General features: G+C 33.5%; 2 protein-coding genes across 2 annotated transcripts; both read left to right on the top strand.

Moving 5' to 3' along the window:
• The first annotated feature begins 6982 nt into the window (after nucleotides 1–6982).
• LOC139495177 (neuronal acetylcholine receptor subunit alpha-10-like) lies at nucleotides 6983–13909 on the top strand. Its single transcript, XM_071283372.1, has 4 exons — nucleotides 6983–7191; nucleotides 11600–11733; nucleotides 12191–12327; nucleotides 13033–13909. Exons 1-4 carry the CDS (start codon nucleotides 7137–7139, stop codon nucleotides 13361–13363), a joined length of 657 nt encoding a protein of 218 aa, XP_071139473.1. The 5' UTR covers nucleotides 6983–7136; the 3' UTR covers nucleotides 13364–13909.
• A 2973-nt stretch (nucleotides 13910–16882) lies between these two features.
• LOC139495176 (transcription intermediary factor 1-alpha-like) lies at nucleotides 16883–20248 on the top strand. The gene is made up of 2 exons (XM_071283371.1): nucleotides 16883–16970; nucleotides 18597–20248. Exon 2 carries the CDS (start codon nucleotides 18611–18613, stop codon nucleotides 19748–19750), a length of 1140 nt encoding a protein of 379 aa, XP_071139472.1. The 5' UTR covers nucleotides 16883–16970; nucleotides 18597–18610; the 3' UTR covers nucleotides 19751–20248.
• The last annotated feature ends 6680 nt before the right edge of the window (nucleotides 20249–26928 follow it).

The raw sequence follows: 26928 nt of genomic DNA, 5'->3' as shown, positions 1-26928 counted from the left end.
ATATAACGAAAGCTGAAAAGATTTATAATTTAAAGTATAAGTATTTCATGATTTTAGTAAGACTATTTTTTTAGCTGACATTTACCACATTTTGAACGAAAGAAAATTTATTGCACATTACTTTCATGAGATTTTTACTCTGATTACATAAACAAGACATGGTTCATATGTGTGCCAAATATCTTTCGTGTAATGTTAGTCGGTGAGAAGAAAATAGCAATTTAAAACAGGCCTTTTCTCGTGCCTTAATTGTTTTGTATCAGGTCATTAACTAGGACAATTGTCAATAACTTTATTTCTCTTTTTTGCTTGTTGTATGGTCGATTTGTATATTTGGAATAGTCCAATTAGTTTAAAGACCGTTGTTTTGTAATTGGAAATATTTTTTTGTTGGTTTTTATAATTCTAATTGGTTTTTTTTAATTGATAGTTTTGTTATAATTGTAATATACAAATCAAATCCTTCGGTCACGTTTCAGACTCGGAATATGGCACACATTCACAGTCCTGTTAAACTATATTCCCATCAAGCCCGACACGAAGTAAGAATGAAATACAATGGGATAAGTGTGTTATATGTCAGGGTTCTTCTACTGAATTGCTTATAAATATGCGAGGAATTAGCACAAAAAAAGCTGTATCGAGGCTATGGGAGCACGGACAGCTTTTAGTTTATTGCATGATGCTTCAGACCTAGACAATCTTCGTACTGATGACTACAAAATGTTGTACCATCATTATTGCTATAAATCTTACACTAGCAGACACACCTGCAGTTATTTTAAAGCTGAATCAAGTTCTTGTTCGTCTGTAAAAGTGTTTCAGGTCATATATAGAAGATCGTCAAATTCCTATTTTGTTTGTACTTGTTACGGGAAATCGGTGTTTTCAAAGGGTTGCATTTGCTTCGAACAAAATCTATCATGTACAGATGTATGCCCATGTCAGGCTAATGAAATATGTCAAAATGTAAATACTTGTCTGGTTGCAGTTAGAAACATTGATGACGACGAAGATGACGATGTATAAGATTTCATTTTTCTTTAAGTACCTTATAAATCATTGTTAGGTATCGAATGAAAATTAAGCATTCCATTATATTTTCTAAACAATATATAAAACATCTACTCAATTTTGAAATCGTGGGTAATTTAGTAATAATATATCTAGTGGGGATTCCGATAGATATGTAAAAAAATAATATAAAAAAACTTCCATATGTTCTCTGGCCTTGGCGTGAGGTAGGGGCGGATCGAGCCATTTTAAATAACGGGTGGTCCCAACCCAGGACAAGGGGGGGGGATGTTCAACCAAATGTCCCCATTCAAATGCATTGATCGTCCAAAAGAAAGGGTGGTTCCGGACCCCAACCCCCTTCCCGTGGATCCGCCACTGCATGGTTAGTGGGCTTAAACTACAGGAGACATAGCACGTAGTAGGTAATACTAGCCTTGATCATAATTTTCTACTTGCATTTTCTTTTTTGTTTTCTTGTTTTTGCCATGCTGTTGTCTGCTTGTTTTCATTTTATAAGTTTTTAGTGTTCCCTTGGTTTCTCCAGACTTTTTTGTTTGCAATTGTTTGTAATATACATCGGTGCTGTACATAACCCTCTCCATTATTATATTTTTTGAATACTTGTAAACATTATATAGCCAATTGTTGCTCATTTAGTCATCTGTATATGTAGGATGTGGTGTTTTACCTGTTTCTAGTAGACGTGTTGTTTTCATAACTTTTACCCCCCTTTTTCTCTGTTTGCAGTAATTTTTACTTCTGTAAAGCAAAGATATACACAAAGTTTTATATTAAACCAAGTTCGACATTAATTTCGAAACAAATCATTCATATATACTCTTTCACACCAAATAACAGAAAGTTCATATTTACCTAGAAATTGACGAGCACCTTACTTTCAAAAAACGTGAAAAACACATTTTGTTTTCGACAAATGATTAAAGTTAAGATCTAAAAAACATCTTTAAATCTTACTTGTAACGAATTGAATACAAAAATTTCAAATTAAGAAATTAAAATAGGTCAAGGTCACTGTTATTTAACAGCTGTTTGAAAATTTAAAATTTGCACCCTATATGCAAAAAAGTCAATCTAAAGTCATTTTTGGCGACAAAAATATAAAATAAGTTCTTAATCTAGATACAAAAGATATTTTTTCTATAAATTAGTTGTTTTTGCTTTGCTTCAAACGCATATATGTAGGAGAAACATGCTATCTAATTGTGACTGCATTTTTCTTGAATTTTTGCTTTGACCTTTGACCCTGATTTAAAAAAATTGTGACCACGGCAGACAACGACGACAACGCTATTTTGATTAGGCTTGTTCTCCTCTTTCCAATGATATAAAATATAGCCGTGTGTTATTCCAATCGATCAAATTTGTTGATTAGGCACCCTACTATAAAGGCATTGTGATTGATTGATTGTTGGTTGCTTAACGTTCAGTGGCAAATATTTCATGCATGTTCAGGACGTGAACAAGTTAACAATAAATACAATAGGTAGGTCTTACAACAGGCCACATACAGACTCCTCAAAGAGTTGTTGCAAGGGTTCTTAACGTGCAAAGAGCGAGGCACTCTCTTTACACGAGGCATCAGATTTAACGTCCCTATTATTCTGACCGTACGTGACTGCAACTTGATACATCCCGCACAGCCAAACGGACGATGTTTCATTTTTTCAGTAAAAAGCTGAAAGGATCATACACATTTCCGTATTAAAATAACTTCAAGTTTACAAGTTAACAATTTACAACTAACCAAATGACAGTGATGTGACTTAATGACCTGGATGTAAACTTCACGTGCCAAAAAATAAAACCACAATAATACTGAACTCCGAGGAAAATTCAAAACGTAAAGTCCCAAAAAAAGTCAAAAGTTCATACAATCAAACGAATGGATAACAACCATTATATTCCTGATACATAATGGATAATAGACTTTCAACAACTAACAAAATTTGCTTGGCCGTTCCGGAATAATATCCGTTTCACAGATGATATCGGATATATGTCTAATCTTGTTGCCTTTCCACGAATGTAACCTACCGAATTAAACTTTATCGGGTTTGTAATGACATGCGCAACAAGATGGGTGCCACATGTGGTGCAGGATATGTTTACCCTTTCAGAGCACCCGAGATTCCCCGAGATCAACACGAACCCCAGTTTTGGTGAGGTTCGTGTTGCTTAGTCTTTAGTTTTATATGTTGTGTCTTGTGTACTATTATTTGTCCGATTGTCTTTTTCTTTTTTAGCCATGGCGTTGTCAGTTTATTTGCGATCTAGTTTGAATATTCCTCTGGTATCTTTTGCCCCTCTTTTTATACTACATAACATTGAGAATGGAAATGGAGAATGTGTCAAAGAGACAACAACCCGACCATAGAAATCACCAACAGGTCTTCAATGTAGCGAGAAATTCCTGCACCCGGAGGCGTCCTTCAGTTGGCCCCAAATATATACTAGTTCAGTGATAATGAACGCCATACTAAACTCCATTGTACACAAGAAACTAAAATTAAAATAATACAGTCTAGCTGAATATTTCAATCGACTAACATAGAAAAAGTATCTGACAATATAGACATGTTAGAAACATAAATAGGATTGGGTTTTTTTTTCTAATAATACATTGGTTTGAACTTTCGGAACTTTTTGCTCTCCATTGCACATATAAAATGTCGACAATTGATGTGAAATTACATAATGTTTATTTTCTTTTGTGGTGGTTAACCTACAAACAGCCTCGGCAGGTAGTACCGTACTAACCTTCAATAGTTGGCAGAAATTTAGCAATTAGGTGCAATGTTTTTGTTTTGTTAACATCTGTTAATACAATTAAGTTAATTAATACGATGTTTCATGTTTCAATCGCATTACGCGGATCTGAACTTGATGAAAGAACAAACGTATCTACTACAGTATTAACTGCATGCAACCAATCGTTTAAACTTTTTTTTTAAACTTCATGCATCAAACCTCATTGCACTTCTCTTCAACCGTTACCAGTGGTGTTTTTTTTTTACAGAAATACACATTAGAATTGAATGATTGATTGTTTGTGTTTTACGTCCGGTGGCAAATAGTTATTGCATGTTCAGGAAGACAACAAATTGCCAATAAATATCACATATACCAAATAGTTCAAAACACATCAAACGATTAAAAAAACAACTGTCGCATTCCCAACTTTGTATAGGCATTTCCTTATGTAGAAAATGGTTGACTAATAATAGTTTTATAGCTTACGTAACCTCTCACTTGTATGATAGTCGCATACACGTTAATGAATAATTGACTTTATGTTCAATTACTATTGTTTTGAGCACTTATACAAAATCAGTAAGCCATAACACTTTCTCTTACTTATGTCATTATGACTTCAAAACTGCATGAAAATGTTGATTATCGTTATTTTGATAATGTTGTGTAGTCTTAATAGAGGGACGAAAGATACCTCAACCTCATAAATTGAAAATAAATTGACAACGCCATGGCTAAAAATGAAAAAAGACAAACAGACAAACAATAGTACACATGACACAACACAAAAAACCAAAGAATAAGCAACAAACGATTGATGTGTTAATAGTGATGATTTTAATCGTGTTAATAGTGATGATTTTCAATCGTTTGATGTGTTAATAGTGACGGTTTTTATTTCAGACAACATTGGCCCTATGCATGATAACTGGGATGGTTTATTGGGATCCGATATCTACATGCCCACTGATTGACTGGGATAATGAAATGTTGCCATTCCTTTACTTCTCCCGTCCTGCATAATTGCCTAAGCTAATGTTGAGAGCCTTCATTGGATAAGCAGGATGTATAAATATGCAGCCACGTCTTGTTACGGTACGGTTATAATGTATATGTTGAATCTGATTTCTCGTGACGGAGAATGTCACGTTATCTGCAAGTTAACGATCACTCCTACAAACTTAATGATAAATTCAAATGTGGCCTGTCGGTTAATAACAAAATTGCAAACTTGCAGAAACTGTTTAATATTTTCCTGTCTGGTAAAAACTCAGTGTTTGTCATTGTGTCTTAAGCAAGTAATATTCTATTAAACAACTGGAGCTGGATATACTTACCTTTCCGGGGCATCTTAGATCACCCCTAGTTTTGATGAAAGGGTCTATCTTTCTCTTGCTCGACTGTTAGATAGTTTTGTGTGCCTTATTTTGTATCACTGTATTGTTTATTGTGCGTATTGAAATGATAGTCTTGTCTATTCTTTAAACGTGTTTCTTGTTCAAAATAACCATTTGGTGAAGCTATAGGATAAGAAAAATTACACGAATTACAAAAATGGTGATTTCCTATGGTCAGATAAAAGACAAGAACTAATCCACTTTTGCATGATGCCTATTCACTTCAACTAGAATTGATCCAAATATTTCAGATTAACACAAAATGTTGGGCATGATTGGAGTTCATGAGATCACTTCGGTGTATGGTTCGTATTGACCAGTCTTTAAGTATCTATGGTGTGTTTTATATTCTGTGTTTTAATTATGGCACTATGAGATCCTTTCTTTATATTTTGCCTCTCTTTTACTTCGAAAGCGAAATCAACACTTTCTTTGCATACAATAAATAAAAAAAAGTTTCTTGTATATATTTTTTAAAATTGGTTTGTCATGGTACAATTTGTTGGAAAAATTTGAGGTCTTTTATATTGTGACAAATATTAATTGTCATATATTCTTAAGGGGTCTCACGGGTATAAATATTATTTTTATATATAACATTTCGCTATTTTTTTCTATAAATGAACTTTATCATATACTTTATAGAAAAATAAAATAAAAAAATGAGGTCACCGTTCATTTAAGCTCACAATCTGCCTTTGAAAAAAGCATACATTTTTTGTTAATTAAGCCAGGTTTAGGAAAGGGCATTCAAAAAATATAGGTCACCGATGAGTTTAAATAAATTGTTTAAATTTTGGTGAAATTTTTGTACCCTCGAGCCTCCTTAACAATAAGTCTACGTTAAATTATATGAATGCATACACAAAAAACATTTCACAAACAAAACCATAAGAAAACATTTCCCATAAAACAGCCGTTCTCATTGTTAGTCCGTTTTTTTTTTAAATCATTTGTATTTGGATAAAGATGCATTGCGTTAATAGAAAACAAATTAGCGTCTGTAAATTCGAACAAATGAGAGAACTAAAAATAGAGCGATATTATTTAAACAAAAAATATATAAATAATAAATATAAAGAAACTAGTTTTTTCCTCCGACAATACAGCAACAGTTAATGCAGAATTTTTCTCTGAATTGACTAAAATTAATCATGACTTCTTACTTTTAAATAACATTCTCTATTTTTTTATTTTTTTTTAGTTTCTTTTTTTTTTAGTTTCTTTTATATAATTATATAATTCGGAGTTTAATATGGCGTTCATTGCCACTGAACTAGTACATATTTTTGTTTAGGAGCCAGCTGAAGCACACCTCATGGTGCGGGATTTTTTCGCCGTATTGAGGTCCCATTCCAGTGGCGGATCCAGCCATTTTAAAAAGGGGGATTCCCAACCAAGGACAAAGGGGGGTTTCAACTATATGTCCCCATTCAAATGCATTGATCTGCCAAAAAAAAGGGGGGTTCCAACCCTCCGGAACCCCCACCCCTGGATCCGCCACTGCATTTGTTTCCTTCGGCTCTTTTCTTTTTTCGAGTTGTTGTCTCTCTGACCTCAGACAAAATAACCCATTTCCATTCTTATTCCATTCCCCATTTCCATTCTTTTTTTTTTTTTTTTTTGCGATAGTATAAAATATTAAACAGCATAAATACTATGAAAAAAGTTCATTTTTAAGAACGGTTTAATAAATATAATTACACAATGCACGAATCGTCTTAATTAGATGCAGATTTTTATAAAATTCGATTGTTTGACGTATTCACCAATAAACAAATTTGATTTGCTCCTCCGAATTTATTTCCCCTATAACAGCCAGGTCGGCAGTGTATTTAATCAGCTGCTTCCAAACTTATTCAACGAGGTCGGCGGCAGAATCGATTTTTGAATTAGGCATTTTGAGAATCATACAGACTTCATCTTTTGTGTGGCGATCAAACAAGGAAGATGGGAATGATTTACTTTACAATTTTCATTTTGTGCGTTTCTGAAATAGTTTCTGGTAAGTAAATATGTTATGCATTTGTAGATGTTATGTAATATAACACATATTTTAAATTTATTCAATATTCAAAAAAAGTATAATTTCCTGACTGTAAGCAAGCGTCGTTTAAAAGTGTAACTGATTAATTTCTCAGATGTATTTGTAATTGAGCATTTCAAACGATTGAAATGCAGAAGATATTTGAATTTAAAGGCATATGTGTTTATTAGAATGAAATTCAAAACAGTGTGGCTGTGGCCATTGATTGACACATCAAATTCATCCATTGACGGGGACAATTTAGGTGAACGTTTGTATGTAATGACCACTGCTCACTATGTACTTTTTAAAGACACTTAAACTATGGGGTCACGGAAGGTTCTCAACACCTTAATAAAGTAATTCGAAAAATTAATCAGAAACAACACGATGTTTTGATTTAATATATCAATTATATAAATCAACACATAAAGGTTATTCCTGATTAATTTTTCGAATTATTTTATAATTAAAGGCGTTAAGAAACCTTTGGTGACCCCACAGTTTAAATGTCTATCGTAGGTACGTCGTGAACAGTGGTCGTTACAGACAAATGTTCACGTAAATTGTCCCAGTCAATGGATGAATTTAATGTGTCAATCAATGGCCACAGCCACACTGTTTTGAATTTCATTCTATTTATAGTTCACTATAATTCGCTAATAATTTTCACAGGGTTAATGATAAATTTCACGTATTTTGTGAGTACGCCATGTTGGACTATTGACAGTTTTAATTAATGATTAACAGACCTATTAAGATATATTTTTCACTCGCCGACAAAAAATCCCATATTAAAATAGTTTGGATATAGATTTATAAATACGTAGCCACGTCTATTTGAAAATGGACGTTTATTCCGATGCAGCGAGAAGGGACTTTTGCAGTAACTCATTTAGGGTCTGCAAGTGGTTTCTTGAAATTATCAGTTGTGCCCTCACCAAATTTATCACAATAAGCTCTATTTCTAATGAAAAAGCAAGTTCAAGCCCTGCATCCCTTTTGAATTGATTGGGTTTTGTTGCCTTCTGACTGCATCATATGTTTGCCACTTGATGTGAACTTTACAACAATCAATCATTGTATACAGTAACTTACACTTGGTGTGAATTGTACAACAATCAACCATTGCATACAGTAACTTACACTTGGTGTGAACTTTACAACAATCAATCATTGTATACAATAACTTACACTTGATGTGAACTTTACAAGAATCAATCATTGTATACAGTAACTTACACTTGGTGTGAACTTTACAAAAATCAATCATTGTATACAGTAACTTACACTTGATGTGAACTTTACAACAATCAATCATTGCATACAGTAACTTACAAGGTGTGAACTTTACAACAATCAATCATTGTATACAGTAACTTACACTTGGTGTGAACTTTACAACAATCAATCATTGTATACAGTAACTTACACTTGGTTTGAACTTTACAACAATCAATCATTGTATACAGTAACTTACACTTGGTGTGAACTTTACAACAATCAATCATTGCACACAGTAACTTACAAGGTGTGAACTTTACAAAAATCAATCATTGTATACAGTAACATTTCAAATTGTTTGTCAGAGATCCTGATATTAAAAAAACACCAGTTGAGCCATATGATGTTTGATTTAGTTTGTCGTTTGATACTCCAAATAATTTCATAGATAGTTTCTATCTGAGTTTTTCTCGAAAATTTCGATATTTAGCAATAATGGAGTTTCGCTTATCGTGGCATCTCCATACTGGTCTGTAAATAGACAATAACTGTTTAGTGTCTTTAAAAATCAGCTGTATTTGTACGAGGCTAGGAAACAAGGTGTATGCGAGCTTTTAACGAGCTACTACACCTGTTTCGAGCTGAGTACAAATACAGCTGATATTTAAAGACACTAAACAGTTATTGTCTTTATCCTGCAATTAATTCTGTATATTATGTGTGTTTTGAAAGACACAAAAAACACATGTTTTGCATTTATTTTCGATTTGAAACCCCTTGAGGCCCGTATAGTAATACGATAACAGTAATCACACATTCAGCTGAAGACGGTTCGCAAAAAAAGAATCCCGAATGGTCAAAAATAATACATCGCTCAAGGTGAATAATTATCTGTTTTAACATAACAAATAATTTCCACAGTAAATACAAATAACAAAACATTGTCCAATTTGAAACAGGAGTGTACGAGTTGTCCTACGCTTCAGACTCGACACTCACTAAACATGCATGCTGAAATTGACATGGTTTATTTTGTTACACAATCATACACATTCAAGTTTTGAAATCGATAGTTGTCATCGTAGAAAATACTGCTGTTCATGTTTGTATGTTATCAGAAAATTGGTGTGATTCTTATTGCTCCAAAGAAATGTTTGAAAACAAACAGAACATATAAAAGTAATCGTAAATTAGTACCTCATTGGAATGCAACTGCAATACACATTCTGAGGTCACGCAGGTTCATACAATACTCAGTTCGGCAGTGGGCGGAGCTTTAAAGCGATATCTGTATAGTATACAGATCCAGCATAGCGATATCTGTAGGGCTGTGTCTGTATAGTAGAACACCCAATTGCAGGATAAAATCTCATTATTGGTTAAGGGCATACGATACAGTCTTGATCCCGTATTTAAAGTTTGATGAAAATTTGCATATAGGCTATTTTTTGCCTGATTCAATCAAATATGTAATAAAAAATATACCTGCATGTGCTACTTTTTGAGTTAAATGAGGTCTAAATTTTGTATATTTCCTCAAAATTCGGATTTGTGACCGTATTTTCGCTTTCGAAAGAAAGTCATAACTTTTTTATTTTAATAGATAATTACAAATTGTTTTTATTAAATAATTTGAAATTTCTGTATTTTATAAGTCTCCTAAAAATGTATGCATTTATTATTCAGAAATAACTCATATTTATCAAATGGTCATGAATTGAGAAAAAAACGTCATTTTTTGCTGTATATTTATCAAAATTACAAAAATTGCACTATTTACAGTTTTATAAAATTTGGTCCACATAATCTCCCTGCAAAATGAAACAAAATGTCGTTTTAAAAAATAGGGGTTCATGCACTCGTTTTCAAATTAAATCAGTTTGAATGATAAAAAGTCAGTCGAAAACTGCGGTAAGTCGTAGTTTGACGTCGCGAAAATAACAATTTACGTTAGCAACGTCGTTATTATACCTCCCCTGTAACTGTATCGTACATGTATGCCCTTGCTATTCATTTGTTCAGCGTAATGACGTCGCATACTAACTAAACTGGCTTTGTCAGCTAAATGAATGGTAAAGGGCATCAATATCAATACGTAAACACATTACCACGTCATTAGCTGGAATAAGTGTCGCTTAATCGGAAGACTTGTGTTCAAACAGAGTTGCACGCTGTCTTCGTGGTATCACTTCTTTGAGGAGAATTCATAGGTTGCATTAGTATGCATGAAGTGTTTGCCACTGGACATTATACGATAGTCAATATATCATTAGGCAGCAACCATTTGATTTTCTGGGGGGTGGGGGCTATGTTTTTTTTTTCTGGACAAATTTTTTTTGCGGCGAAAAACAATCTATTTTTTTCGCGACAAGTCGAAAGCCATTTTTTTCTTGCAATGTTAGCATTAGATATAGTGGCAGCTGAGGGTGAAACAAAAAATATTTTTTTCTCAGAATCAAAAACAAAAATATTTTTTTCTCCAAAAACTGGAAACAAACTTTTTTTTCCAAAAAAAACCATAGCCTTTCTGTTGTGGGGTAATATTTTGCACGAAACGTAAAAGTGTCACAGTTTTAGCCTCTAAAAGTGAGTTTCTATGGGAAATTGCATTGTCTGTATTTACAGAATGCAACCTATAAGTTGAAAAACGTAAGATAAACACTATATTAAAATGTTTTGTCATATATTGAAAAATCGCATACCAAGTACTTTAGTAGAATAGTCGCGTTACTATACGGAATGCACATCCTTTGTAAGTACATGCATTATATATATATAAAAAAGAAAATGTGGTGTGATTGTCAATGAGACAACTCTCCACAAGAGACCAAAATAACAGACATTAACAACTAAAGGTACGGCCTTCAACAATGAGCAAAGTCCATATCGCATAGTCGGCTATAAAAGGCCCCGAAATGAATTTTGTGAATTATACTGTCAGCGATCTTGACGCCCATTTGGAAAGCGCAGAGAACCACCGACCTTCGACGGGTAAACTGGTAATCACTGTCAATTAAGATATAGACGGGGTTCGAACTAACAAATAGATGAACTACTTATACTTAGTCAACTTGGCCATGGAGGCCCCGGTTGTTGACCTTATGCATTTAAGAAAAAAATTCATAAGAAATATATTATGGTGTTTTTTTTTATTGTTTAAAAGGGACTGTTAATGTCACTGGAGACGGAGCAATAAAAAAGGTGTTGAAGGATTACAACAAATATGCCTACCCTGGAACAACTGACCATCCAATTGTTAAAATCACACATGCATTGAATCCCGTAAAGATGGATTATGTAAGTTCATGACGACCACGTCATTTCGTCTTTTTATTAAACAGAGTTTTTTTTTTCTTTCTTTGTACAATTTTATATAAAGATTAAAGAGCATGATGTTTTCTGAATATTTGGTTTAGTTTAATGATATTGGTTTTGAATAGTTGAAACTATGGTTACACGCTTCTCTCACAACATTATAATCGTCAATCAGAGAAAAGTTTAATAATCGTCTTATCCCTAACCAAGAACGTTTGATACGATAAGACGGAATTGCCTTTCACAAAGGGGTATTTTCGCTTATTTCGCGATCATCAAAGTTGAGAACGGTTATCCAGAAAGCATTATCAATGATGGGAACTGCAAGGTTATAGTTGATACTAGAATTTGACATTCGCGTCATTAATTTAAGAAATAAAATATAAAATCCTGCAAAAGAACGAACTTCTATAGTATTAATTTTTCATGTCATTTACAGAATCCTAAAGGAATGTTTATTCAGGTTTGGTCACAGATGAACTGGAATGACCGTAGATTGACTTGGGCTGGACCACCAGCGAAAATCCACCTTCCAATGTCTCTCATATGGACACCAGATCTAGTTCTATACAACAAGTAAGTAATATAAGCAAAAGTGCCGTTGGTTATGAGTGTCTGGATTTAGAGATTGGGCATCCTGGTTAGAACTCGTGGGTAAAAAAGGAGAAGTGCAAAAAATAGACCCCATTGTAAATATGCAAATTCTTTCCAAAAAATCTTCCCTGCACCAACATTCAAATTTCTGTTTCTGACGCGTGCCTGACATTAGCTGCTGAGTATAGATTAAAATCACGTGACAGGTAGCAGACGAAAGCTGTTCGCGAAATCTTACCCTGTCGGTAAACAAGGTCCCGTTGCATTTAAAAATTGAATGCTTCTTTTTGTAAATTCATTGGGGTGTAAAAGCGTTGACCGAAATACATTTTGTATGAAGCGCTAAATGTGCGCACGGTCAACGCTTTTACAACCCTATTAAGTTACAAAAAGAAGCATTCAATACTTATACTTACATTTTTTAGCTATGATCAAGAAAACACGAATTTTATATTGTTTCTGTTTAATTCACCTGTGCACTTTATTGTGGGACCACGTGTTATCATGAATGAAATGTATTTGAGTAATGCAATTGCTTACGGAATAACACGTGATGCGCAGTTAACCAATCAGAATAAAGTATTATAATGAAACATACATCTAATGTAATTATTGAGACTTATTTTCTGTTCGGTCTGCAATACATTTTGACTGACACTGTGTTAACACTATGCTGATTTTTTGCAGTGCTATTCCAAAGCCATCATACGAGCCAAATGCTGTAATAAGTCAGAATGGGGACGTTATTGTCGTTCCTGTTAACCAGTATGAAACTGACAACTGCACGAAGAATGACGATGTTATCGAATGTCAATTTAAGTTCGGGTCCTGGACGTACAGTGGAAATGAAATTGAGTTGGCAGTCGTCAGTCCGCATATGATGCTTGACAACTACAGGGAAAACCCCGAGTACGAGATAGTCGGATCAAGTGCTGTTAGGAATGAACAGAAGTATTCATGTTGTCCAGAAATGTACTATGACATACTCTACACCATACAAATTAAACGTCGTCAGTGAATTTATTAGATGTGTGTCATGATTTCAACGATGTCGTAATTATATCTTCGAAACCACAAACGTTACATTTGTATATATCATTGTTGCTTTGCAGATAACGCTTATTGATTATATTATCCATTTTGTTCATGTTGAAGAAAAATCTCAAATCTTTTGAATATTTGGTGTTTGTAAATATTTGTTTTTAGGTAAAACGTAAAAACAAAAATTAGCAAATTCATTTTAGCTGTGCGTTATTTATTTGAGTACATTATGTAATTGTAGTAATCCAATGTCTTAAACTTACAAGTGTCTGATGATAATCAACTTTCAATTTTGTAACGTTGTAAAAATCTATAGCGGTTACCGAAATTGAATAACAAATTGGTTTCCTTGGCAACCGATTTTGCTAAATTTTATCAATACTTTTCTTAACACATTACATAACACTTTGACTCTAACAAGCGGTATTGATCTTGTTAAATAATTTCTTTTTATATAGACTATATATCTTGCTGAATGTTTGTATTAGAAATTTGCTATGTTTATAATAAATATTAGGTACTTTATTGGAAGACTACGCCTTTATGTTTCCCAGCTATTAGTCAGCTTATTAGCGGAATAGGAAAATATACCAATGAGACAGCAGTCCAACAAGAAAAATCCTAATATTACCATGTAACACGTCTTTTGAATGGTTGAAAGTTTTTTCTATCACCTCGTTGACATAATGTTGTCATGTGACCGTGAAGTCACCATCGTTCTTTTCACAATTTATTCCTTAAGGGGGCTCGCGGGTCTAAAACATTTTTTTTTATTTAATAAATTCTTTATATTTTTCTATAAGTGAACTTTAGCTTATACCTAATAGAAAAATGAAATAAAAAAATGGAGTCACCGTTCATTTACGCTCACAATCTGCCTTTGAAAGAAGCATACATTTTTCTGAATGTCCTTTTTTCTGTTGAACTAATAGGAGAAAAAGCGATTATATCGAAATAAAAAAAGGATACAATTACAGAAATCGATACAATTATTTAGTTTATGTACAGCTTATTTGAAAACAACAGTAAATTATAACGAATGACTATAATATCGACTTTTGTCTATTTGAAATAACCTAAACAAAATGTCGTGCACAATTTCAAGTAGCGGGTTATTCTGTGTGCACCACATTTTTGAGATTATTTCATCTTTAACAGAAAAAAATAAAACAGAAATTCCATAAATAGAGAATGGAAACGGGAATTTATCATAGAGACAAAAACCCGACCATAGATCAGATAATAGCACAAGGCCACCGACGGGTCTTCGTTGCGGTGAGAAATCCCGCATCCGGGCTTAAAACTTTGAAACATACAAATGAACCAAAATTAAAAAACACAAGATTGACAAAGTCTAGAGGTTGCTGACTTGAGACAGGCACAAAAATACAGCTTTTAACATATTTTGTGATATATCAACCCTCCCCTATACATGCAGTCAATGTGGAATATAAAAACTCACAGCAATATGCACTGTAAAACTCCGATGTTAGAATTGGAAACATATTGACTGATTGGAAGTAAACGCCACCTCCAACACTACTGTGATATTAGTGGCGGTCAGATTTGATTGGTCGAGGAAGTTGTAGTGCCCGGAGAGAGCCACCAATCGTAGGTATGAAAACTGACAATCCTACTCATTATAGATTGGAGTCAAATTCACCTGCCACGTGTAGGATTCGAATTCACAACCTCGGATTGATGACAGAAGAAACTAAGCAAACTGACTTGTTTTCTCATTTGAAATATTTTACATTATAATTGCGGGGCCTTCAATCTGACTATGCGATATGGGCTTTGGCCATTGTTGAAGACCGTACTGGGATCTATAAGTGTTAATTTCTGTGGTGTAATTTTGGTCTCTTGTGGAGAGTTGTCTTATTGGCAATCATATAACATCTTTTTGATGTTCACAGTGATCAAAATAATGTATCAAAATACTTATAGCGGTTACTGTAGTATGTACAACTCATTTAGCTATGATTTAATAATGATACAATAAACTGGTAAACATCGCTGATTAATTTTTCACTTGCAAGTGAATTATTCGACTTCAGTGGATCCGTTTGCATGTGACCTTCAATTTCACCACTTAGCTAGAGATTGGTTACACATGAATTAAGCGTCTTCGGTTATTAAAAGGAAAAGAATATCAACACCGAAAGTGAAACAAGAGTAAATCATTTGATTGACTGATTCGATCCTCATAAACTTATTTACATACAGGTACAATGATGATTTAAATATATGTTTCACCTATAATATGAACTCAAACAGACCTAGAAAATTCAATTGCATGAGTTTGGTATCGATTTATATAAAATTGAGAATGGAAATATGGCATTTGTCATAGAGACAATAACCCGAAGGCCACCGAAGTCATATTTTATATTAGGCTAAACGACAGTCGATAGTCTTTGGAGGTCAAACCGATGGTTAATCAGTAGGCGATTAGACTAAAATACACTCGAAATTCAGATACATATAACCCGGTCATGTGTTGTAAATGGTTTATTTAAGACTTTTTATAATTTGGATAAACGTTTTTAGTATGTTATACTTCAAATGTGAGAAGTTAAGTCAAATGGGTGAGCATGAATATGACAGCTGATGCCTCTTTAATTCACGTAACCCTTTTTATCTGAATCAGTTGACTCACAAAAGATATTCTATACTTGGTTGACTTTACATGAGGGTCTAGACCGATTTTCCAAATTAAAATTAATGGGCAAGGAGTGAACAGTAAAGGGCTATTAAATGGGGGAAATCAGAAAAACAGGCAACACAAATAGATAATGTGGCGCTAAATTATAAAAAAAAAAGATGTATTGATTATTGGCTGCTTGACGTTCAATGGGTAATATTTCAGAATGTTCAGCGAGAAAACAATTTGACAAAAATACAAAACGAATGACCTGTAAGAAAATTTTGTACCAATCTTGGCATCGGATTTAACTCCTCATTCTGACCGTACGTGACTGTGAGCTTGTACACCCAGCACAACCAAACTTTAAATGAACGATCCACTTTAGCAAGGGTTTTATTGACGACCGGAAGAAGACTAAGAGTGACGATTCCTCTATTCTCCAGTCACTCGTGTGGTTAACAAATAAAAGAACAATTGACAAAACTAAACAATTGATCTTGTAATTTTTTGGGCCCTTTATAGCTTGCTGTTCGGTGTGAGCCAAGGCTCCGTGTTGAAGGCCGTACATTGACCTATAATGGTTTACTTTTAAAAATTGTTAATTGGATGGAGAATTGTCTCATTGGCACTCATACCACATTTCCTATATCTAATCAAATAGGGAAATATTGTCTAAAGCGAGGATTGATCAACCATGGTTTACACATTTGTAGCCTGTCTTTTTGTATGGATAACAGTTAAAATTTACGTTTGCAGTTGTCTCCCTTTAAACACTATATAGTGTCTTATAAATAATATGCGATTCATATTACACGTTCAATTGTATTTGTGTAAAACGAAAAACAAAACAAACGATTCATTGTGTCACTTTATTCGGTTGAAATCATTTAAATCTACCAGAGAGAAGTCCTTAATTGAGTTGTATATCTCTAATTGTGTAAGTATTATATTTTGTTTAATTTAGTTTAATAGCAGCAAGATTATCTTATAAACATGAATCAAAATTATCATGAAAAAGTGTTTCAGTGGATCTAAAAACAGAAAGTTATATTACAATTTAGACTGATGGGTAAGAATTACATATTTAAAATCTTTGTTTTTTTTAAATCGTTTTACTATCGAGTCACTTTTAAAAACGTCTAACGAAATGAAGAAAAAAAAACAGGTTTTGTATTGTACAAGCGTTTTTGTAAGACTATTAGTGAACTCACAGATAAAAATGATGCAGCATATAGCATGGTAGCTAGTTTCTTCGGCCTATATTCATGGGTTGTTTACAAAAGTCGTGCTTTCATCACAATAACCATGAACACAGAATATCAAAATTTGATACTTTGAATTGGAGGTTATTCGAATTTGCCCTTACCTTAGTTCTCACAGTTTGTTTTTTAAATCTTTACCATGTACTGAATATAAAATGTATGTTTCACATCACTAGAGGTTCTTACATCATTTTTGTATAAAAAAAAAAAGCAAAAACATATTAAATATAGGATAGTATTAACGATAACACAACCAAACAGAACTGTTTAAAACATAGAACACAACCATAGTAACTGTTGATGGACATGAACCTCATTTTCGCAACTCTTTATAAAGTCATGAACTGATGATAAAAGTTCGAATTAAGGATTTAAGGTAACCTTAGGTTGACAAGTGATTGATAATTTCTATAGAAAGTTGTTGTGTTGATGGTCTAGGAAACTGAATAGTCTATATGTGCTTGTGCGTTGTTTGTTTATTGTTTTGTACAGTTCTTGTATTGTTCTGTTGTACCACTGTCCTATGGCTATAGAGGAGGGTTAGGTGCCCATTAACATGTTCAACACTGCCACGTTCTGTATGTTCCTATCCCAAGTCAGGACCTGTGTTACATGTTTGATTTTCGTTCAATATTTTGTACATACATGCATATTACTAGTATGCCTTAAGTTTACATTATTTTACATTTGTCATTAAGGGGCATTTTTTTAGCCCACTGTGTGGTATAGGCTTTGTTCATTGTTGAAGGCTGTATGGTGACCTATAGTTGATAATTTCTGTGTCATTTGGTCTCTTGTGAATAGTTGTCTGATCATATGGGCATGCATACCACATCTTCTTTTTATATTCATATTTAAAAGATATATTGCATTAGTAATATGAGATAGCAGCAACGTTTTATCCCGATTGTAGACCCGTCTTGCAAAAGGATTAGTATAAATACTACATAAATCTGACCATACAGATTAGTAACGACATATGTGAACAATTAAAAGCCAAATAGGAGAGTGTTGGGTAAATTTTTTATTTCAATTTATTAGGGCTTCGGAGGAGTTTACCAAAAAATAATTATTATAGACAAAAGAATAAAATAAATAGAGAAAATGAGCATATATAAGGAATAGAGTACAATGGTTTAAAAATAAAAAAGAATACAAACCTAAGGGGCCCCCAACCAGACCCTCATTCGTATTACTATAACGATCCTCCAGCAAATGAAAAGCATATGCACATTGCTTTTCTTATTGTGACACTATATCTTAAAAGTCGTGCCTTCATATCTTGTTTAAACGTTTTTCAGTTCAAAACATTGAGATGACAACTGTAGCACCTCATTGTGACCCTTGTAAGACCAATGATGACGAAAGAGAGGCAGTGTCGTGGTGTTCCGTTTGCCAGGAGTGTTTATGCGAAAACTGTGATAATACTCACCGGAAGTTGGGAATCACAAAGAACCACAAACCCCTACCAATTGAGGAGTATTTAAAACTGCCAGCATCTATTTTGACTCACGAAATATTCTGTTCAAAGCACATGAAAAACAAGGCTGAGTTTTTCTGTACGACTCATGGAACAACTCACTGTCACATATGTTACCGTGACGTTCATAACCATTGCAAACAAGTCTTGAGAATGGATGACGCATCACGTGGTCTCAAGTCATCACCTGTCATTTCATCTGCAACCGATAAAATCAAAGAGGTTACGGATTGCATTGATAAACTCATTGAAAATCGTGTCAAGAATATAATTGATCTAGATGAAAAACGAGACAAATTAGAAAATGACATAAAAAAGCTTAGACTAGATATGGAAAATCACCTTGACACCATCGAAAATAATCTGCTGAGTCAGCTTAACGAAGCATACTCCTATCATCGGGACGCTATCAAAACCCAAGAAATAGAGTTCAGCGAAACGAAAGAAAAATTGTCAAATATGTTGCACGAAACAGAACAGAAGAAAGAAATATCACCAGAAACTCAAATGTTTTTGCAGCTGCAGTCTGTGCACGAGATGTTGCTGCAGACTGACCGGTATTTACAAGGTTTAAAGGACAAGGTCAAATTCATCAAACTCGATCTGATCATTGAAAAAAATGCACGAAGCTTCAGTGAGTTTATAAAGCAAATAGGACAGATCAAAGTAATCGCTTCGACCATGGATATCTTTAACCTTGACAGGAAGCCAGTTAGGGCTTATACTCTTGTTTCAAGATCATCAATAGAAAAGCAGAAATCTGGTGGGGTGAGTCCGAGAGCTGGAAAGTTGAAAGTAATGTCAACGCCCGAGAGGTCACGAACTGTTTATCCACCACCGCCTCCCCCACCAGCACCAAAGAAGCTCTCTGCTGAACAACAATATCAAAATGATATCATTATGTCGGAAACTTCAAGTTTTGCTTTGGTGGAGGACCTACTATGCAGTGACGAAGACGAGTTGAATGACGTATAATTTGAGAATTAATTAACACTTAGTATTCCCTTGTATCAAAAACCCACTAGTCAGCACTGCTGTGTTGACATGAATTATCATTTACATGTATATTGCCATAGTAATAAATTAACTGATTGCAAAAAAAATACTGTTTCGATATGTTGAGGATTGTCTATCCTAGAAAAAGACTTCAGTTGTTTGTGGCAAAAACTTTCAGAAGTTTGGGGTCCACAAAACTCTTCAACTGAAGGCTTTTGCTCTTTTTTACTTTTTTACTTGACAATTTTACCTTTTTTAATCGAGCGTCACTGATGAATCTTTGGCAAAATGATGCGCGATTCTAGACTGTGTACAAAATTTTGATCTTGGTACCTATTACGAGTTTATAGAGAAGAATAAGCATTCTCTTTGCAAGTTTGATGGTTATAAATATTCATGTTACTATTTCTTGAACGCATTAAAGATTTTTTCGTATTGTTTCCATATAGAAAATAAATGAATTTATGATTGTTGTATACTTCCAAGTAACTTATGATATTTTTCGTACACGTTAGTGGCTATAACTACATTAGGAAGAGAATTTCAAAATACGCATAAAAAGGCTAAAAGTGTTGTAAAACACCTATCAATCAATCAATCAATCAATCAATAAGTTATAGTGTATTCTTTTGAATGCTGGTCAGTCTGTTGATTTTTCAGTCGTAATTATATCTTTCCAATAATAAACATTGAATTTGCATACATTCTCAATTCCTATCAAATGTGACTTCGTATGCAGGCATTCTCAATTCCTATCAAAGGTGAATTCGTATACATGCATTCTCAATTCCTACCAAAGGTGAATTCGTATGCATGCATTCTCAATTCCTACTAAAGGTGAATTCTTATGCATGCATTCTCAGTTCCTATTCAAGATAACTACGTATATACACGTACATCAACAATTCCTCCTTAAGTTGATTTTGTATGCATGCATCAAATAATGCCAAAATATCGCGGGAAACATACGTCACTATACTCAAAGTACTGGTTTGGTAAAGCTGACTTCCTGTTCTCCGACCGGAACAAGTGATTAATAATGAATCTATATAATTGAAAAGTACAGTTATATCATATTTCATCAAAAACCAAATATGAATAGATGTTCTTAAAATAATGACTAACAAACAATCGTCGGCACCGAAAGTCACAAATCTGTAATAAGAAATGTGTTTTACATGAAATATACATTATTTATGAGGGTCTTGATCATGTTGATGGGGTTCTTTCATGTCTGTATAGTTTTTTTAAATTTTAAGGTCATTTTTTCACACTTTACTTTTTGCCAAACTTTCCCTCTTCTTTGTATTCTAGCACCCATAATTCTGAAAACTTTGTTTTACGCCCTTTTTGTTCCATTCTGTGTTTGTGTATGTCCATTTTATCTGTAGATTTGTTTGAAAACAAGACGATGTGGTATGATTGCCAATTAGACAACACTGCACCACAGACCAAATGACATAGAAGTTAACATCTATATGGCATTTAACTGCCTTCAACAATACGCAAAACCCATATACTATTTACATAGCCATCTGTAAAAGGCCCCAAACTAACAAGCGAAAAACAATTCAAAAGAGCAAAGAAAAAGAAATGATGTACAAAACTATGAATGAAAAATATGAGAAAAGAAGTGAATAACAGCCTCCCGACTTGGGACAGACACGCATGTGGCGGGTGCATCTCTATTCTGTAGTCCCCTCATCTTCACCCTCACTTATTCCTGTCGTGACAGGAAAAGAAGTGGAAATCAATCTGTAATGTGTTTATTGCTAATGATGATCATTAAAACAAATATGATGGATGTAATACTACATTGTCATAACAAACAACTTTCCGAACTCAACAATAATTAAATTATTTCTTATTATTTCCCAATACTCCAGTCACTGAAATGGAAAGACAACAGTCCAGCGACGAGTATTTCCTGCATACCTACAGTGGATATCACTTCTAACCTCTCATTAAATCTGTCAGGAGAACTGTTCTAGGACAGTATGTAGAACTGTCATCCTCAAACCTTTTAGACAATTCTAGCTAGAACAGTTCTAACCTAGAACTGATTTGGTCTGCTCTACCTAGAACTGGCCAAAATCTTTGGTCAGTTCTACGACTAGAACAGTTCTACGGTTAGAACAGTTATACGAATAGAACAGTTCTACGATTAGAACTGATTAAGTCAGTTCCATCAATAGAACAGTTTTAAGAACTCTTTGTCTATAATATGAATAAGTCAAAAGAATAAACAAATTCTCATCACATCACATCATGACAGGTTTGGTTAGTTCTACGGCTAGTCAGAACAGTTTTAGACAGTTCTGTTGACAGTTCTAAGGTTATGACTGATATAGTCAAATCTGCTGACAGTTCTACGGTTAGAACTGATTCGGTCAGTTCTGCTGACAGTTCTACGGTTAGAACTGATTCGTTCAGTTATGCTGACAGTTCCACGGTTAGAACTGATTCGGTCAGTTCTGCTGACAGTTCTACGACTAGGACTGATTTGGACAGTTTTACCCTAGAACTGATCTTGACAATTCTACCTAGAACTGATTTGTTCAGTTCTACCTACAACTGATTCTGACAGTTTTACTAATAACAGTTCTAAGGTAGAATTGTTCTAGGAAAGTTTTATAACAGTTGTGTGCCAGATTATTCTGACAGTTATATGAGAGGTTAGAAGTGATCTCCACTGTAATATTAAAAAAAGTTTAACTTTTGTCTCACCACTTTTGCATATTTAAGCAAATAAAATATGTTTAAACTGAGCAACAATAAATCTCAATACCAGTGGAAAGGTAGCAGGTACAAAACTCGATTTATTTTCATGATCTTATTTCTGGGAGGACGACATCGCCGTTTTGCGTTTACGGTATATGGCGTATACATAGCGTAGATGCTCTAACTTTTAACGCCCCGGTTCTGTAATTACAACGGTTGTACAATGTCACGTACCAAAAAGAAAATTCGAAATACATTAAAATTTCACAATAACCAAATACACCGTCGCCATTATAGGACCAACCTTGACCCTTATGGCTTAAGGAATCTTTTTATTAATGTGTTTACATGTATAGTCACTTATAATGACAATATTATTGATAAAGGTGTTTTACGATAATAATGTCCATCAAACAGTTATAGATGTGGTCATCTACAGACGGTTTAAAACATCTCAGTCGGAAACCCGGTTGAAATAGAACAAAAGAAACGAAGCTCTGTTAAAGAAGGCGGTAAATGCTTACTGTAATGTTTACTACAGTGACATAAAATTTAAAAGTTAATAGAAACAAACAAATTTACAATTTTCTTCTCAATTACGAAGTGTTTTATTTTAAAAACACCATTTGCACAAGATTTAATTTATCTAGTACATAGCTAAGTAGAACAATTAGATATCAAGTCGACGACATGGGTATCTTTTAAGTTGGATGTAGAAAATACATAACCTCCGATTTTTTGAAAAAAACTACCACGAACGGAAAACAAATTAATCTATTAGTTTAGCAATTTCCATGTCTGCCCTTCCATCATGTGACTCAAGAAAAAATTCGAAAAAATGGGTAACAATTGTATCGAAAAGAGAAAATCGAGTGCACCTTTTTATGTAAGGGCGTGTTTAAGTTGAATATTTTGTCTTGATTTCTTACAAAGCAAGACTACTAGTATTTCATACATCGTCTCGCTTCAGATTTTATCATTTTTATGTATCAAAGCTACAGGTTGACTTTATAACATAAAAAAAATCACAGTACTGAAAGATGAAATATATGGGTCAAGTGAAATACCTATCAAATGAATAAAAAAAACAGAGTAGGTGTGTTCGAATAGCTATTTTTTTACTGAAAGTACTTGATGACAGTCTTTCAAGTTGGATGATGAAAATGCATATCTTCGAAAAATTATGATTTTTGTGTGTGTGTGATAACTAGGGTTTATTGTCTTCGACCACTAAAAAAATCTAGTCTGCCCCTCCACGAAATATTTAATTAGATTTTTTTTTAAATGTTTATGAATTTTCGAAAATTCCACCTGACAACCGATCAGACAATAGTTTTAAGTTGAATCAATGCAGAGAAGATCATTAACTGATGCTCATTAGCTAGTTGATACATTTGTCTTTTAAAATACAACTGACATATAAGGATCGTAATGGTGCAATGTGGATAAATTTATCGGTTTCCAAGAGCAAAATTGGCAGCGCGTCATCCCTACAACGGCTTCCATTTCTACGATTGTGAAAATGAACTGGCGTAATGGGGAGATAATTTTGACGAAGTAGAATCCCGACTGATCTATGGCCGTAAATAACCTATAAATATATATATGATATTTCGATTATTTAATAGACCCCAAAGTCGCCATGTTTGATTTTTAATCGAATATTCAGGTTTCGATATCAAGGGGGAGGGGCTTTTATACAGATAGAAAGTCTAGATACTTTATTGAGAAAATGCCACCACGATCGGTGATGTTATATATATTTAATAGATATTTATCCGGGAAAACGGTCCTGATGTGAAATCAATACACTGGAAATTGGACCTGTCCCTTTGTTCCTTTAAAGTCGTAAAGCATCAGTCATGTCTCTTAAATGTGCAGTTTATAATAGTCTTTTCATTTATACAAAATTTACCGTCTATATTTAAGAGCAATATAACATACAAGGCATTTAATTATTATGGTTCTAAAGACTTTAATATGACAAACAAGTTCTGTGTTGGGGCCTAAGAGAGAGAGACCACTCTGACAAAAGCAGAAACTGTATTCCAATCTTGAGTCTCCTGTTAAACCGATTGCAAAATCATTAACCCAATAAAAGTAGGTGTCGAGATGTCAGAGATTAATGGTCGAGTTCTGACAAAGGTTATTATTATCAACATCTGCAACGTTCACAAGATGTGAATTACTTAATCCGAAACAATTTTTTAAAAAAAAGATCCACCAGCCACATTGAATTTCTAAAATTTTATTAAGTATCATCGAAAGTAACCACTGGTATCCACGATGCTCCTGGCCTTGGCAGAATAAGAATGAACTACTTGCCACATGACATTTATCGAAGATAGATTTATTCAATTGCCTAACTTATTCTATGATTATGGTTAAAAAAAAAGGATAACAGTATTCGAAGGGTTGAACTACAAGTAGCCTGGTTCCTGGCTCACTTATTGCTAACGCTGACAGTATATCGACGAAGCATAAGTTTGGGTCAAGATGTCAGGCTAAACTCTAAGGACTAATACATTGCCGAACAATAAGGATAAGGATTGTCTGTACCAGCCTTTCTGTAGCAGTAAATACATTTCGTAGTTGGTCATAGGAACTTTATATAATTCTTAAAGAAAAACATGCACCAGTTAACATACAATTTATGGGTATGGCTTATTGCGTGGAAATAACTGTAATGATCTATATGCCTATATGTGATTCAATCAGATAACAAAAAGATTTAAATTATATACAAAGTAAATAATTTCTTTTTTAGAAATATAAACATGTTTTTCATTAAAGAATTAAGTGATTAAAATAATTTCAATCATGAATCGCGTCAAGCCCTTCTTTCAGTGACAAACATTCAATTCAATCGCATTCCTACAATAAAATTTAATGTAAGTATTTCATTCCAAATCTGGTGCGTAATAAAACATTTAATCTCGTTTTTACGATTGCGTTTATTCACCCGTGTAGTTAGTCAGGTAATTGTAATTATCAAATATTTTCATTTTTAATAACTGTCAACAATATTGGTAATTTTAAACATGTTACATCAAGCAATAACTAACCGGTTTACAATAACTTTTCGTCTAATTAGCACACCTTATATGTAGGTAAGCAGGTGAGATAATTCAAATTTATGAATGAGACCCGTTACTAGAATTCAACTGTGAATCGGACGATTCCAAGTTTTAAAAAAAGGGGCGTGGCTTATCATACCTGGTTCATCCTTTACATTGCGAAAAGAATACACGAATGAGCGACTTTTCACAACTACTTCATCTTGTTAAATAAAAATGTTTACATAAAACTGGTCATTTGGATTTAACGATTATTTCGTAAATTATAAATATGGTGTGTTTGTGTGTGTGTGTTATTTTTTGTAGGTCTCGAGAAATAACCTTGAAATGAATCACCTGCTCAATTACAAGTATCACGAGACATAAAGTACAGTGCAGTCACATTTGAAGTTCTTATTAAAATACTAACTTAAGCCTTGCTGACGATAAATTACAAAAAAAAAGAACAAAATAAAATGTGAAATTGATTACGCGTGTATATTTTTCTAAATCTGTCAGTAACACACTTTGTCGGAGAAAATAGTTTTCTATGAAAAAAACCTCTTCAAATGTGTTGCACAAGAAATAGATATTTTCATTTCTATAATTTATTATCCGTTTATTAAAAACTATATACGCATCAGAGTTATGTCAACGAATTATTAAAATAAAGAACAGGTTTGATGTTCCGCCTTGTCACAAGTATAACCTATTTCATATTTTACATGCCTATATATTCGAAAATAAAATGCAATTGATTTGTTGATATCTTTCAGATTGATTTCTATCTTTTATTAAATTATAAGTAATATGAAAAATTAAATTTCAAATTCTAAAATATTGACTAGGAAATCTTTGAAAGTTTTAAACGTAATAATTTGCTATTTAATTAAACTGTTATGAATAAGGCAAGAATATATCTATGTTGATCTTCTATGCTAAGAGTTTGTTGTTTTTGACATGCAAATGTGGAATAAACTGTTATTTTGAACAGTTTTACGAGTGCGCCAATTTATTAAGAAATAAACCGTTATTTTGAGCGTTATATATACGAGTGCTCCAATTCATTGTGGGAAAAAAACGTTTATTTGAGCGTTTTACCGTTGCTCCAATTTATCGTCCTTTTGCGGAACAATTTGTAAGTCTGTTTTTATTGTTGTTTATGCTTTTGTGATATGTTGCACTCACTATGGCAACAAAGAATCTGCATCATGTATTTCCTGAAAGAGTTATTTCCCCTTTATTTGTAGTCTCCGGGTTTTGTATATCAATCAAAATGAATGTCATGAATGTCCAAATGGTATTGTTTACAGTTGCTTATCTTAACTATATTGTACATTACCTAAGTGGTTATAATTATACACGAGGTCGTGTGACCTA

This window comes from Mytilus edulis, chromosome 11 (genome assembly GCF_963676685.1).
Source record: "Mytilus edulis chromosome 11, xbMytEdul2.2, whole genome shotgun sequence".
Classification (NCBI taxonomy): domain Eukaryota; kingdom Metazoa; phylum Mollusca; class Bivalvia; order Mytilida; family Mytilidae; genus Mytilus; species Mytilus edulis.
The sequence above is the reverse complement of the archived record's forward strand: the minus strand, read 5'-3'. Positions and strand labels throughout refer to the sequence as shown.